Below are 16,453 nucleotides of genomic sequence, written 5' to 3' on the forward strand. Positions count from 1 at the left end.
CTCTGCTGAGATGCCCACCTGGTGTGTTAGGTGTATTCTCCCCATTAAACTATGTAACCTTATTTTACCTGAGTCTGAACAGTTAGGCACTCTCTCAAATTCCATCTAGAGAGCTGCCCATCCATTTTGCTGGATGCCCTACTCCATTAAACCTTGATATCTTGCTTACCACTACTCTATTTCATGTCTGAATTCTTTCTTGTGCAGATAAGAACCTCCATTCTATCCATTTCTGGTAATGACAACATTCTTTCCTTAGAAAAGAATATTAAATAGAAAACAAAGGGACAATAGTGGACAACTACATTTTTGATACTTTACTTTTTTCCATTCACAGTATCTTTAAAAATCAACATTTTTTTTTTTTTAAGTTTGACAGTTAAAAAAAAAAAAGAGTCCTTACTTTTGTCTTTTGGTTTAAGTAGGGACTGGGTGAAGTTCTTCTCTGGCCATATTACTTCTCGAGCTATTTTTTAATATAATCTGAATTAATTTCCTTTTGAATATAGCCATAAATTCTAATTTTTTAAAGTGTTCATGGAAGAAAGAGAAAAATTAAAATAGAGGGGGAGCGCACGCACGCAGCAGCTTGGAGCCTCCACTGGGTGGGCGGGGAGGGGGAGGGGCAGGCAGAGTGGACAGTGAGAGAGAGAGAGAGAGAGAGACAGAGAGAAAGGTCTTCCTTTTGTTGTTGGTTCACCCTCCAATGGCCGCTGCGGCCGGCGCACTGAAGCTGGCGCACCGTGCTGATCCGAGGCCAGGAGCCAGGTGCTTCTCCTGGTCTCCCATGTTTTAATTTCCACCATGGCCATCACTGAGTTTCGGTTATTTAAAGTTTGTACCTGCCTAGCAACAGTATTCTCATTCCTAAAGAGATTAATATGCAGATCTGGCAGAGGAAGGAAATTAAGTGGAGACCAAATAACTTTGCCAACTACAGTTGACTATTCATCAGTTCCTAAGCAGACTGATGTTGAACAGTGGACTTCCTGGGATGAAGATGCACCTACAAGTGTAAAAATTGAAGGAGGAAATGGGAATGTGTCAACACAGCAAAATGCATTGGAACAACTGGAACCTGACTATTTTAAAGACATGACACCAACTATAAGGAAAACTCAGAAAATCGTTATTAAGAAAAGAGAACCATTGAATTTTGGCATCCCAGACGGTAGCACAGGTTTCTGTAGTAGATTAGCAGCTACACAGGATATGCCTTTTATTCATCAATCTTCTGAATTAGGTGATTTAGATACCTGGCAAGAAAATACCAATGCATGGGAAGAAGAGGAAGACGCGGCATGGCAAGTAGAAGAAGTTCTGAGGCAGCAGAAAATAGCAGACAGAGAAAAGAGAGCAGCAGAACAACAAAGGAAGAAAATGGAAGAGGAAGCACAGTGGCTAATGAAAAAGGAACAAAACAAAATTGGTGTGAAACTTTCACAACGGTTCTTCAGACGTCATAGTGCCAGTAGGAGAAATCAGCTCCACAGCCTGGGCAGCATTTGTATGGATTTAAAAGTATTTTCAGAATACAGATACATTGCTTGATTTTAATGCATTCATCAGGACACCCAAGATTCTCCCAAAGTACCTTGAAGTCAGTGTTGAGACTCAAAAGAACAGAAGAGACTTATGAGATAATATTTTCTTCAACATGCTCCAAATATAAGACAGTTGTTTGCTGTAGAGAAATTATTACAAATGGAATATATCAGTACCTCTCAAGCTAGTGTGTCTAGCTAAATGGGTGTAAATAATTTGATGGTGGAAAAGAACTCTGCTGTCTATTATACTTCCCTTCAGTGTGCATAAGTATAAAATAAATAATTTTAATATTCTTTTGTTTCCATGATTACCTGTCCTAAATTAGACAAATTGTAGGGCTTTAGCTTTCTTATTTTTGTTTTTAGGAGCTGGTATTGGCATATATTTCCTCTAATTTGAGTTAGTATTATTCATGTTTGATATAACATTAAGGATTTGATGATTTTGGTTTTCAAGAGAAATGACATTAAATGCAATAATTTTATTTATAAAGATTTTGTACATCATTATTTTCTTTTGAATGGAGTTATAATGTTATACATATTTGTAATTTATATTGCATGTGTAAACATTGAAAATCAGCTAAGATAGTAAATTCATTTTAAATTATTTTAACTTTTGAGTTTTAAGAACTAGTATTAGTTGTTTATCCCTTTCATTATAGGCTTTAAGATGTAATGTCTTTAAATACTTTAGCTGTCCCCTTTGCCTCCACTCAGTAGCCAGTAATTTACAATGCAGAAAGCCCACAGTTCTAACATTTCAAAACTTTTAGCTGATTTCTGTATCCATTTTATATGTCTGACATAATGCAGGTTATCTGTGTTTTTGGCTAAGGTAACAGCTAGGTATTAGTTCATTAAATTCTAAACCAAGCAAGGAATAATCTTTTATTTGTGGTGTTGATTGGCTTGTCTTAAAGAAAAATTATATACTGTGTCCATAAAGAAGGGAAGAAGAACCAGATGATAGTTTAAAATCGCCATTAACTTTTTGTCACAATTGAAATCCATACAATCTGATTTTCTATGGCTTTAAAATTTTTAATGATTTTTACTTTCTTAAAAGCTGCTGCCCAGAATTAACATTTTGTTGGGTTTTAAAGTGTCTTTGGGCCAAACATTGCAAATATATTTGAACTAAAGTAATGTTTCATAGTAAAATCATAAACTCTATGATGAGAACTCTTTAAGTCCTTAACCTATGCTTCCAGACTAAATGCAATTGTAGAATCAGTTGACTTTAACTTTGGTACAAACTTGCTATATCCCCAAACCAGGTTTTCAGTAATCATGTGTGTCAGTTACTGCCAGTAAACTCCCAATTAAATACAATTACACTTTTTAATTATAAGTGTATTCTTTTCCCTCCTTTTTTTTTTTTTTTGTTTTTAGTTATTATGGAGTACCACACAATTTCTCTAAATCGGGGTTCATAAAGGATAACCTCCTTTCCTATAATAACATTTACTGCTTTTCCCCAATGGGTGAAAAGTATTGAAATCTCCTTTAGTTACAGTTTCACAGGGATAAGGTTTTGTTTTTAGGTTTGGTTCCTTGGTTTTTGGTTATTCAGAAATACAGGCTGATTAAGAGTTTATGCAACTAATTAAGAGGACAGTTATTTTGCGGAAAGAATAAATAAATCTGGATTTTTTTTTTACTCTCTTGATGTGTAACCGAAATTCTTGTATTAAATTGAGTATACATCATGGTATTAAATTAAAAAAAAATAAATAAATAAAGGGAGAAAAAGAAGGAAAGAAAAAGCCAAATGTTGTTCTTTCCATAATTTATAAAAATAACTTAATAAAGTATAATTAAGCCCTAAATAACTTCATCTGAAATGCTATTAAAATAAATGAATGTAAACTTAAATATTTCTACTTTTAATATTGTTATTTATGATTCAAGCTGAATAGTAATGTTTAAAAGAATCTATTTCTTAAACAGAATTTGCGATTTGGGGTAAAAATATTTCATTGTTTTCACATTTTTTGAGATTCAACAGTTGTTCCTTTTTGTAATAGCCATTTAACCCAATTTCTGAATTTTATAGTCTTTTGAAAATATTGGTGCCAGCGTTGTGGCATAGTAGGCTAACCCCCCATATGCAGTGTTGGTATCCTATATGGGCGCCAATTCATGACCCAGCTGCTCTTCTTCAGATCCAGCTCTCTGCTTATGGCCTGGAAAAGCAGTGGAAGGTGTCTCCAGTGCTTGGGCCCTTGCACCCACGTGGGAGACCTGGAAGAAGCTCTCGGTTTCTGGTTTCAGATCAGCCCAGCTGATGCAGCTGAAATCAGACATGACCCCCTAAAATTTACACCAAAATGTGGTCCCTTAAAGTTCCCCAGAAGTGCTATCTGGGGTGTCACATGTGCTACCGGAATTTGGGGTGCCTTACGATTTCACCACGGGCTTATTACTAAATCCCCAACATTAATAAGCCCAAGAGGGTTCTTGCCTAATATTTAGAGAAGAATTCTAAATACTGGCACAGATAAACGAGGCAGCATGGTACGTTTTAAGCTTTTATTTAGTGAGAAAGATGCATAGCAGAGTGAGAGCTTTATTTAAGAGAGAGAGGTGAATAGGGGTTCATACCAAGCACCAAGAACCAGCCACGTGGATGAGCATCTAGGCCAGGGAGCCTGGAGCACATGACCCGAAGGCCATGCACCCTGGAGGCACAGGGCTACAGCAAGCCGGCTCCTGGCAAGAGGCCAGGAAAGAAGACAGCGTGCCGGACCACACCGTGTCCCGGCTTTTAACCCACTTCCAAAGGGGAGTGGTTAATTAACCTGATTGGCTGCTGGGCACCCAGGTGTGGTCAGGTAGGGGAATGAGGCCACACAGGGGCGTGGCGTAGGCGTGGTCTTCCAGTTCACAAATCTAATCAATTTTAGCCTGTATGCCTGCCTACTTTACAGCTATTTGGGGAGTAAATCAACATATGGAAGACCTTTCTCTGTCTCTCCCTCTATCTGTAACTCTGCTACTCAAATAAGCAAATAAAAAACTTTTCTAAAAGTTTTTGAAAATATTAATAGTCTTTATTTTGAATTTTCAAAGTTTTCTTCCATTCTTTTTTTAATACTAGTTTTACTGTTAAGTCACATAGTACAACACATTAAGACAGAGATCCTACATGGGAAGTAAGTGCACAGTGACTCCCTTTGTTAACAATTCACACTCTTATTTATGACATCAGTAATGAACTGAGGCTCTTGTCATGAGTTGCCAAGGCTATGGAAGCCTCTTGAGTTTACAAACTTCGACCTTATTTAGACAAGGCCATAATCAAAGTGGAAGTACTCTCCTTCCTTCAGAGAAAGTTACTTCCTTCTTTGATGGCCTGTTTTTTCCACTGGGATCTCACTCACAGAGATCTTTCATTTAGGTAATTTTTTTTTGCCACAGTGCCTTGGCTTTCCATGCCTGAGAAACTCTCATGGGCTTTTTAGCCAGATCTGAATGCCATAAGGGCTGATTCTGACGCCAGAGTGCTGTTTAGGGTATTTGCCATTCTATGAGTTTGCTGTGTATCCCACTTTCCATGTTGGATCGTTCTCTCCTTTTTAATCCATATTCTTTTAACAATTATTCTAATAATGGAAAACACAATCATAAGGTGGAAAACAAGCATCTGAAATTTCATTTTCAAAAATAACCACTATTAACATCTGACATATATTTCAGAACTATGTATATGCGTATGAGTATGTTTATATACAATATAAATCTATAAATAATTCGTGTATAAATTGATATAAACTTTAGGTGGAACTACTTGAAACTACTTACATTTAGCCATTGTTGACTTTTGACAATACTATCTGACATCATTCAAAATGACATTTTGATTTTACTCAAATAAAAATAAACTTGTATTACTTTATAATTAGCAAAAAATAAACCAAATTGTTACAGATTTTTTCTAATAAATACTATACCTCTCCATTATTTTTTTGCACTTTTAGAAGCTTTACATGTTTTGCTGCATAATGTTGCCATGATGGATATCCACTTTTTTTTTTTAAATATTTATTTATTTTGAAAGAGTTACACAGAGTGGAGAGGCAGAGAGAGAGAGACACACACACACACAGAGTCTTCCATCTGCTGGTTCACTCCCCAGTTGGCCACAATAGCCAGAGCTGTGCTGATCCGAAGCCAGGAGCCAGGTGCTTCTTCCTGGTCTCCCATGCAGGTGCAGGGGCCCAAGAACTTGGACCATCTTCTACTGCTTTCCTAGGCTATAGCAGAGAGCTGGATTGGAGGAGGGGCAGGTGGGACTAGAACCGGCACCCATATGGGATGCCAATGCCACAGGTGGAGGATTAGCCTACTGTGCCATGGCACCAGCCCCTGAATATCCATTTCTATATTGATACATATCCATATGACTCTATATAGGTATGTGTATCTTTCTTTTCTTATAGGTTACAATCCTATTGATGGAAATTCTGGGCCAAAGGCAAACTTTGGGGTCTGGAGTGGAGGAAGAGTAACTTCAATATCTGGCAAATAGACAACTAGTTTTTTTTAAAAATTTTTTAAAAGATTTATTTATTCAAAAGTCAGAGTTACACACAGAGAGAAGGAGAGGCAGAGAGACAGAGTGCGAGAGAGAGAGAGGTCTTTCATCGACTCATTCACTCCCCAGTTGACCAAAATGGCCCGAGCTATGCTGATCTGAAGCCAGGAGCCAGGAGCTTCTTCCATGTCTCCCATGCATGTGCAGGGGCCCTAGGACTTGGGCTATCTTCCACTGCTCTCCCAGGCCATAGAAGAGAGCTGGTTTGGAAGTGGAGCAGCCAGGACTCGAAGCATTGCCCACATGGGATGCTGGCACTGCAGGCGGCGGCTTTATCTGCTCCACCACAGTGCTGGCCAAACAGCTTTTAATGAAGGACATACACATTTAGATTTGCCAAAGCAGTAACTAACGTTTGACCTTTTTCTATATCCACCAAAATGTTCATTTCAGTTTGTAAACTAAGATAAAATAACACATCTTAATTTGCATTTACATAATTAACATTGACAGTGTTTATATTTATTCGTCAGTTGTATATATTAATTTTCCGAATTACTCTCTATCCAGTCAGAAACTCTATTCAACTTCTCATCCATAGTGAGGGAGAAACCAAAGAACAGCTTTTTAAATAACTTTAGCTTTAAGTTGAGTTTACGCCTGTTGGCTTGAAATAAAGAATCTTTTGTGGTTGAGAAAAATGAGTCCCTCACCTATGCCTTGGAATACCAAGCTGACCACAGTAATGACCTGTGATCTCTTCACTGAAGGGGCCCAGGGTATTTTTGAGAGTGAACTGAGCCTGTCACCAATCCCTCTTTTTCAAAATCTGAAAGTAGAAAAGCCTGGAAAGTTGGTTTAACCTGACCTCAAAACAATTATGTGGGGAGAAAAGAACAAGAAAACCCCTGAAATAAAACAACCTTGAGATGGGATTTTAGGCTGTCAAATCCGGTACGACAGAAGTGCCAAGTGTTTAGAGTGAGGTTGAAGGTAGAAAGAATCTGCTAATTCATGCATAACATCTACTAAATGTAGGCAGTTATTCAATACAAAATAACAATGGCACAGTGAGTTGTGACGTTGAGAAAACAAACAAAAAAGGTGACTTAAAAGGAACTGGCCTTTATGGATGGGTAACCAATGTGAACTGCACAAAAGTTGTATAAACATGAGATTCTGGACCCCTCAAACAAGTGTCACTTGTATAGTTGAGCAGGCTTAGTTTTCTATAATGACACTTTATACCAGTGAGAAGCAGTGAAAGTTCCGATCGCATGAAATCATAGCTCTTTCTTCATTTTATGTTCAGAAGCGTCCTGAAAACTTTGATTAGATTTCAAGGAATTTTAGACTTTTTGTTTTTTCCTATATTCCTTTTTTCTTCTATTTATTTAGGAATAAAAGGAGAGATTTTAATGGAAAATAATTTGGAATTTACATTACCATTGTAAAGCACAAGAAAAGTAATAGTATTTTTATTTGAGGCAGAAAGATTATTTTGCACATGTGTGATCAGTTTGATTTCTTTTTAAAATATTTATTCATTTATTTTCATTTAAAATGTAAAGAGACAGAGACAGACAGAAAAATCTATCCAACAGTTCACTCTCCAAACACCTGCAATGGCTGTGGCTGAGCCAGGTTAAAGTCAGGAGCCAGAATCTCAATCCCAGCTTGTCTGGGTGGCAGGAACCCAAGTACTTAAGCCATCATCTCCTGCCTCCCAGGGAATGCTTTATCTCTAGCTGGAATTAGAAGTGGAGCCAGGCCTGGGACCCAGAAACTACAATATAGAATGTGGGTGTTCGAACCACTGATATTTGCCCCAAGGATGAACATTTTGAAAACACAAATACCAGGGATAACTCAAGATCCAGGAACTATGAATCTGTGTAAGTTAGTTGTTTTCCTCTGGTTTTATCTCAAGTAACTCTAGAAATGTTTCATTTATGCTGAAATTACACTTCCTAAAACTAGAAGAGAATAGATGGAGGGCTCTTTTCAGATGAGGACATCAGCTGGTGGTTCTGTCCTCCTCCCAAATTCCTGGAAAGTAGGGATAGTGAACTGAGCTCTTGCAGTTTCTTAGCTAATGAGACCATCTAAGAAATGACAGGAGCTAAACAGCTTATTTATCTGATCAGTACTTCTATGTCAAAAAATGTTGATGCCACTGCAGACAGGCCTGATGTTCTCTTACTGAAGGTAAATAATTTCACAGAACTAAGGCAGTCTATCTCCATGATATATCAAGACAAAAACAAGACTATTCCATTATCATATCCGGATATAGGAAAAATAAAACTTTTTTTTTTTTTTTTTTTTGGACAGGCAGAGTAGATAGTGAGAGAGAGAGACAGAGAGAAAGGTCTTCCTTTTTGCCGTTGGTTCACCCTCCAATGGCTGCTGTGGCCGGCGCATCGTGCTGATCCGAAGCCAGGGGCCAGGTGCTTCTCCTGGTCTCCCATGCGGGTGCAGGGCCCAAGGACTTGGGCCATCCTCCACTGCTCTCTCGGGCCATAGCAGAGAGCTTGCCTGGAAGAGGGGCAACCGACCGAGACTAGAACCCGGTGTGCCGGCGCCGCAAGGTGGAGGATTAGCCTGTTAAGCCACGGTGCCGGCCAAAATAAAACATTTTCTAAACCATTTCTCCTGGTCAATATAAGTAACAATTGCTTCTTTACTAATTATAGCTCTAGCTTTTTCATTCTTCTTTCATTCTAGACAAGATTTATTTAGACACCATGACAACATTACTCTAAAGCAAAGACATATTTTTTAAATCCTTCTTATTGCATGAGCAATAAATCCAGCATGTACCTAATGGGTTTGGGATGAACAAAAAATAGAGAATTACAGAAGCAAAAACTGAAAGCTAAAAACAAATCATCTTTTAAAAGACATACATTAAAAGGCAAACTCTACTAGAATAATAAAACAAAACACATGTATGCTCATACCAGAGATGGAAAATTATGTGTGTGTATGTGCATGTGTGTGGGTATGTATTTAGGCAACAGAATGCACTTTGAGCAAAAGAAAAGGAAACATTCTTTTTTTCTTTTTTCTTTTTTTTCCGGCAGGTACGGGAGCCGCAGCTGCTGCACCAGAGGCCGCGCCGACAGTGGACAAGGTTGAAAGGAGTCAGCTGAGGGAAAGGGTAGAGGAACCGGCGGCGGCACCCAGCCCCGCGTCCTCAGCGAGGACCCGCCAACTGCCAGGAAACATTCTTAAAACTACAATTTACCAAAGCAGACTAAAAAATAAATGAATTAGCTAAATCAAATAAGCCCTATGAAAAAAATCTTCCCACAAAGAAAACACAATGTTCAGATGGTTTTACAGATGAGTTCTGCCAAATATTGTAGTATTAGGTTATTTCAATCTTATGCAGACTGTTATAAGAACATAAAAATATAACATACCCAAATTATTTTGTCACAATTATAACAATGACTTCAGAATTTGACACGTACAATGTGAAAAAAAGATGTTACAGGCTATCCATAGTTATAAATGTTGATGTACACATTTTCTTAATTAACAAAAACAATCCAGCAACATATACAAATATTACTTAAATGAACCATGCTCAAAGCTACTTTTATCATAGAAAACCAAGTTGAATGTGATCTCATAAGAAAAAATAATCATATAATGGTGCAACCTGAACAGATAAAGACAAAATATACAAATATCTCAAGGAGTAAAGCAAAAATATTCAATACATATCATCATGAATTCATGATAAAAAGTCACTTAACAAATTAGGATTAGAAGGGAATACCCATCCTGATAAGGTAAACCTATGAAATACACAAAGCACCCATTTTAATCAATGGTAAAATGTTAGAATAATTTCATTCCTATCAGGAATATACAAGAACATCCACTATAACTATATCCACATAGTGTTTCACAGGAGAACCTAACAAATGCAGAAGATTATAAAGTAGCTATAAAATTAGAAAGAAGGAAATATATTCCTCATTACACAATACAAAACTGTATGCATAAATATCTCAGAAGAATTTCCAGGTAAATTATTTAATTAGTAATAGGATTTAATAATAAGGCTTTTGAAACAATACAAATGTACAAAAGTCAGTGCATTTTCTATATACCAATAAAAAACACACAGTTAAACAAATATCATCCACTGTAATAACAATATATAGTGTTCTGACTCAATTCTATCACAGGATTAAAAAGTATTAAATAGATGGACTATAAAATGACACACAATATTTCCCATTGCTTTATATTCTTGCTTCACCTGGTTATAGGTGTGAACTATGCTTGCTTTGAACCAAAGAACACAAGAAAGGTGAAAGTGAGTCACTTTCATGATTATACTACATTGTTAGGGTTTCTCTATTAACTCTCTCTTCCTATCTTTTATGAAGCAGACATAAGAAGAGGCCCACGTGGTAAGACATTGAGGTTGATCTCCAGCCAACAGCCAGGAAGAAACTGAGGCTTTGGACCCAATGACCCATAAGAACTGAATCTTGCCAACAAGCATGTGAGCTTAGAAGCAGATGCTTCCCCAGTTGAATCTCAGATGGGAATTCAGCCCTATCTCACAAATTGATCACAACCTTGTCAAAGATATTAAACACAGAAATCAATTAAACCATGGCCGACTCCTAATCCACAGAAACCATGAGAAAATAAACATGTTGCTTTAAGCCACAAAGTTTGTTGTGGAACAATAACTAATAAAAAGTAAAACACTTAGAAAATATGAGAATCATTTTAGGGCCAAATCTTGGGAAAGCTTACTAGTTAGACACACAAAAAAATATAAATAATAAAGGAAAATAAAAAATAAAGGAAAAATTTTACATTCAAATTAAAGACACCTGCATATCTAAAGACACTATAAATGTCATACTACCAATATTAAATAAACCAGAAAGTCATCTATAACACATACAAAAGACAGGATCAGCATACATAATACATGGTAAACTTCAAAGAACCAGTAAGAAAATAATAGAACTCAATAAATAAAAGGATGAAGACATAACAATAAATTTCATTTCATAATACAAACACAAATGGTAAAAATAATGATCACTGTGGGGGAAGGGGGATACTTGTATATACACATTTGTGCTTATGGACTATATAAGAATGCAAAGGAAAATCAAAATGAGACATCCATGTTTTCCACCAATCAGGAAATTTTGAAAAGTAGGAAACACTTCTATATTAGCTGTTAATCTGTACAATATGGAAAACAGTTTTGGCATCATCTAGAATAGTTGAGAATGCACAAATCATGCTAACTCAGAACTTTTCAGCCTTAGATATATGTGCTATGAAGGAAGGTCAGCTGGGTCTGGGTGGGAAGGTTGTGGGTACAAACAAGGAAACAGCAAAATTCTTGCATTCATCACTAAAGAAACTATTTAATAACTTTTTTAGAATATTAGTTGAATTTGCAGGAACTAGAAATATCCCCATTTACAAGCTAAAAAATAAATAAGGTATTGTGTGTTCATATAAAGATATATAGTAATATATCTTTATATATAATATATATAATATATATAATATAAAAGATATAATATAATGAAACACTACCATAGTAAAAATGTGATCTTCACCGACAAACATCATGTACACTAGACAATAAAAATTGAATAAGGAAAAGCAAGTTGCATAAAAATATGTATTAGTGTGTTACTATCTGACATGAAGTTTGAAAATATGTAAATTCATACACACACACACATATATGAGTGGGAGAGAGAAAGGGGAAGAGAGGGAGAGAGAGAAAAAGAGAGAGGAAGTAGAGAGAGTTATCAAGAAAAGCAAACAAATGGTCAATACAAAAAGCAGGACAGACGTTACTTCTGGGATGGTTGGTGGCAGCAGAGTATTTGATAATAGAAGGTCAGATACATGAAGGCCTTATAACTGGCATTTATTGTGTACTTCTTACAGTGGATGGGGGGCACACACATGTTCATTTTATTTCTATCTTTTATTATATATGTTCTGTCTCTCATTATAGAAAACATGAGTCTGACTTTAACTCAATGGCCGAAGCAATTTACCTCAGAGGAGGGCTCCCAAGTTCCCGGCCAGGATAAACATATTTTTCCTATTGTCATCATATCAGTGTAGCATATTTTCATATCCCAAAACCTACAGTTTAATATGGAGGAGCCACAAAACTGACATATGCAAGTATCAACAACTAGAATGGTTTCCAATTCTTTACAGTTAACCAACACAAAGGTGTGAACACTAACGCCCAAAAAAATCAATCAGAGAAAATGTATTCCTCCCTACTGAGGATAGGAGGGAATGAGTTCTACTATCATATCATTATGATACTTGGGCCATCGCATAGGTACATACTCTAATACACTCCTAACTGATAAGTTGACAGTCTGAAAGAGATTCTTAATAGAGGCTATGGAATTTGGGGCCCAAGTGGAAGACAAACACACTCAAACTTAAAATGTAATCAGAAGATAAAGTAATATAGAATTTGATCCCAACCCAAAAGACATATGTGAATGGCATGTAAATTAAAAGCAAATGTAATTCTCAATTAGCTAATTTTTGTTATAAGTGGTATTAAGGTGAATAATACTATATACATACACATGCATATGCACTTTGAAAACATTACCTCCATTTTTATTTATGCCATAATTCCCTGTGCAATAAATGTGATGTTCATTTACAGTCTTAGACAATATTAACTTTATGCATACCTAGTGGAAAAATTAAAATAGAACAAATATAAGAATTTACAAGGTAGATCATACATATGTACATACCAAATGAAGATTTAAAAAATTGTTATGCCTAATATTATTAAAATTGTGACATGGAATAAAACTGAGTAGTATCATCACACTTGAATTCAGAAAGCTCTATATCTCAGTAAGTTTAAGAAATGAACATGAGATACTCTGGAAAAACTCAAAACATGGCATTATCAGAATAGAATAGTCTCTCCAGATCAATGCAGATGTTTAAACCTCGAAATCTCATGTTAATAGTTAATAAATTAACATTGATGGTTTATGATGATTTAATTTTGTTATTTGAAGGTAGGTCTTTGGGGAAGTGATTGGATTGTCTTCAGTTGCTAGAATGTAATCCCATGATCAAATTATGATGGAAACAAGAGACTGCAGAGAGAGGCTGGGTTATAGAAGCTCTGTTTGGCTCAACCATTCTCTCTGCTTCTTGGCTTGCCATATGATCATCCTTCTGTCATCCTCATCTCATTGGACAGCTGAATCAATAGATCCTCCTCATTTTGGACTGTGAACCTCCAAACTGTAAAATGAAAAATAAGCCTGCTTCCTTCTTAAGTAGCTTCTCTCAGGTATTTTAGTTAAAGTAATGAAAAGATTACTAATACACACACATCTAGAAATGATAAAAAATTGACACTGTACTGGAAGTTTAAGTAAAATTTGTGGAAATGTGAATATAAAAAGCAGTACTTCTAATATATTAATCATGTAATGGTGATTTTACATATTTATGCAACTCAAAAACATTACATACTAAAATAGATTTCTAATTGGCCTGTATCTTAAAAATATGTGTTGAAATTATCAGAAATAATTTTAACTATTTTCTGTCTGAGAAAATAGTACATTGCATTATGGGACTGCCTTCTCTTTGGACACCTACAGTAGCAGAACCAAAGTAAACATATGTCTGCTGCTCTTTCTTTTCCTATAATCAACGGGACTAGAGGATTGAAGGTGGCTATTAAGAGAAAACAAGGACAGTTATATTAATCTTCATACTTAATTTTTAAAGAAAATCATTCGATTTACTTTTATTTAAAATCAAGATTTAAAATTAAGAAATTTGCCTAAGACCTCAGAGCTAGTGGCTATTGACCCAGGGATTTATATTCATTTTTAGCCTCAAATCTCACATAATACAGAAATGTTCCTCTTCAAATTAAAGCAAGGAAATGGTGAAAAGGCATATGTCAAGCCTATGAGAAAGTTACTAAGCATGCTATGTTCTAGTCAGCATTGAAATAGTCAAGTGCTCAGCTAATGTTTTAAAATGAACAGTAAAATCCATTTGTTTTATCTGTGTGGGGTTTTCATTTACTGTATTCTTTATATTCATTAATCTTTAAAAGGTATCTCATAAAAACAATGTCATTGCTTCACTGAACTATGTATTTTTATACAAAAAATCCCCTTTCAAAACTGTGAAATATTGCATTAAGACATCAAATAAAAATGTCTAAATGAAGATAAAGTAGCTGTATTTTGAAGTTCCACATAATTTAAATAAATTTACAAAATTAATCTTCTGTAACAATGTGGAGGAATAAATAAATTAGCATATAATTTAAACAATAAATAAACAGCAATAAAATTAGGCAGTAATTTTTCAGCACAGTATAATACAGGCTTGGAGCACTATTTGCACTATGGAATAATTAGGTAAAAATTGTTTGTAAGGGAGTGCCAGATTTTAATTCAGGGGTAAGAGTTCATATTGTTCATTTGGAACATGAGGAAACTGACAGTAATGGAAGCAAACTGACCCCCAAAATAAGAACAAAAAGCATCAAGGATGCCATATGTGCATGAATGTTTCTCTCCTTACGCCATTAAGATCAATACATATGGGAGAACATTGCATAGCTAAGGTATTTAAAAACCTCAGACATGCAGTTGAAATTCCACATTAGTGCTAATATACTTGCAAGCAAAATGGTATTCATCACAAGATAGCAATATAAACATAGTTTAAAGAAATAATTAGGGGTCAGAGTTGCAGTACAGTGTGTTAAGCTGCCACCTACAACTCCAGCATCCCATATCAGTGCAGGTTCAAGTCCCAGCTGCTTGACTTTGGATCCAGCTCCCTTGTAATGACTTGGGGAAAGCAGCAAAAGATGGCCCAAGTACTAGGGTCCCTGTCACCCACATGGGAGACCTGGAAGAAATTCCTGGCTTTGGACTGGTCCAGTCCTGGCCATTGCAGCCGTCTAGGGAGTAGTAAACCAACAGATGGAAGATCTCTCTCCATCTCTTTCTATTCCTGTCTCTCCATTTTTCTGTGTTATTCTTTCAAATAAATAACCAAATCTTTAAAAATAATTAAAAGGAAAAAATTGCAATGTACTATGAAACAGAATCTGTGTACTATAATTTAGCTTTCTTTTTTAAATCAAGCTTTATGTACATTAACATTTCAAAGAACTTTCAAATAGTTTATGCCACAATTAACAAAACTGTTATAGGAATAATTCTTCTTGAGCAGCTTACTTTGTATTCAGATTTAGGTTCAGAGTGCCCTCCCTCCCTTCCTTCTTCACTTGCTTCTGATACCCCTTTCTCCATTCACTTCTTTTCCTCATTCCTACCCCCTCTTTCCTTCCGGCACTATTTCCAAGGTAGGAAAAGGAACAAAGGATTAGTCCCCCCCCCCCCCATTGAACAAATTATATGTGATTACACTTGATTGTCACAGAATTGACAGTAGTATTCAGTTCTACTTGTTGTTGGCTCCTTATGCTAGAAACTATGAAAAGCAGAAAAAGAACATGTTTCTTTAAAGTTACACTAGACTAAAAGAAAAAAAAAAGTTACACTAGACTGTCAACTCCATGGAAGTAGAGTCATATATCTCATCACTAGTGAATTCTCAAGATCTAGTGCTGTGTCTGGTACTATATATCTGGAGATACTTAGGAGGAAGAGGGAAATAAAAGAATACTGCAGCCTGGATCAAATACACCGAGTTACCAATCTTACTATGAATACTAATAATGTTACAAACGCTGTGGCGCAGGGGTTAAAGCCCTGGCCTGAAGCATCGGCATCCCATATGGGTGTCAGGTTCTAGTCATGGCTGCTCCTCTTCTGATCCAGATCTCTGCTATGGTCTGGGAAAGCAGTACACAATGGACCAAGTCCTTGGGCCCCTGTACCATGTGGGAGACACCAAGAAACTCCTCGCTCCTGGCTTCGGATTGGTGCAGCTCCGGCCATGCAGCCATCTGGGGAGCGAACCAGCAGATGGAAGACCTCTCTCTCTCTGTCTCTACCTCTCTCTGTAATTCTGTCTTTCAAATGAATAAAATAACTCTTCAAGAAAAAAAGACTACATAAAGACATTCTTTACTTCTTAAGGCATCTCTTGATATTCAATTATAGGCCAGATTTCTTTGCTATGAAATATTGAGATAATTGAGTGAATCAGAATGGTGAGATGCTCAGTGATTTTTCTCTATTTCACTTACAGATAACACTGAATTTCTTCTGGGAGAGCTACTCAATGATGGAATATACTATGACAACCTTGGAGTCAAAACCTAATTAAGAAAAAAAAAAGAGAGATGATA

The 16,453-nt window shown here is 36.2% G+C and overlaps 1 protein-coding gene across 1 annotated transcript; it reads left to right on the top strand.

The window, feature by feature from the left end:
• Positions 1–744: 744 nt before the first annotated feature.
• On the top strand, positions 745–9,361 carry LOC133766386 (receptor-binding cancer antigen expressed on SiSo cells-like). Its single transcript, XM_062200043.1, has 2 exons — positions 745–1,471; positions 9,174–9,361. The coding sequence occupies exons 1-2, from the start codon at positions 805–807 to the stop codon at positions 9,359–9,361; spliced, it is 855 nt and encodes a 284-aa protein (XP_062056027.1). The 5' UTR covers positions 745–804.
• The last annotated feature ends 7,092 nt before the right edge of the window (positions 9,362–16,453 follow it).

The sequence above is a fragment of the Lepus europaeus genome, chromosome 9 (assembly GCF_033115175.1).
Source record: "Lepus europaeus isolate LE1 chromosome 9, mLepTim1.pri, whole genome shotgun sequence".
NCBI classification, from domain to species: Eukaryota; Metazoa; Chordata; class Mammalia; order Lagomorpha; family Leporidae; genus Lepus; species Lepus europaeus.

What these genes read in the sequence shown, in the direction of transcription:
- LOC133766386 (XM_062200043.1), top strand. Translation starts at nt 805, where the DNA reads ATGGCCATCACTGAGTTTCGGTTATTTAAAGTTTGTACCTGCCTAGCA. An exon ending in CTTCAGACGTCATAGTGCCA is followed by an intron (nt 1,472 to 9,173) that starts GTAGGAGAAATC and finishes TTTTTCCGGCAG; the next exon opens with GTACGGGAGCCGCAGCTGCT.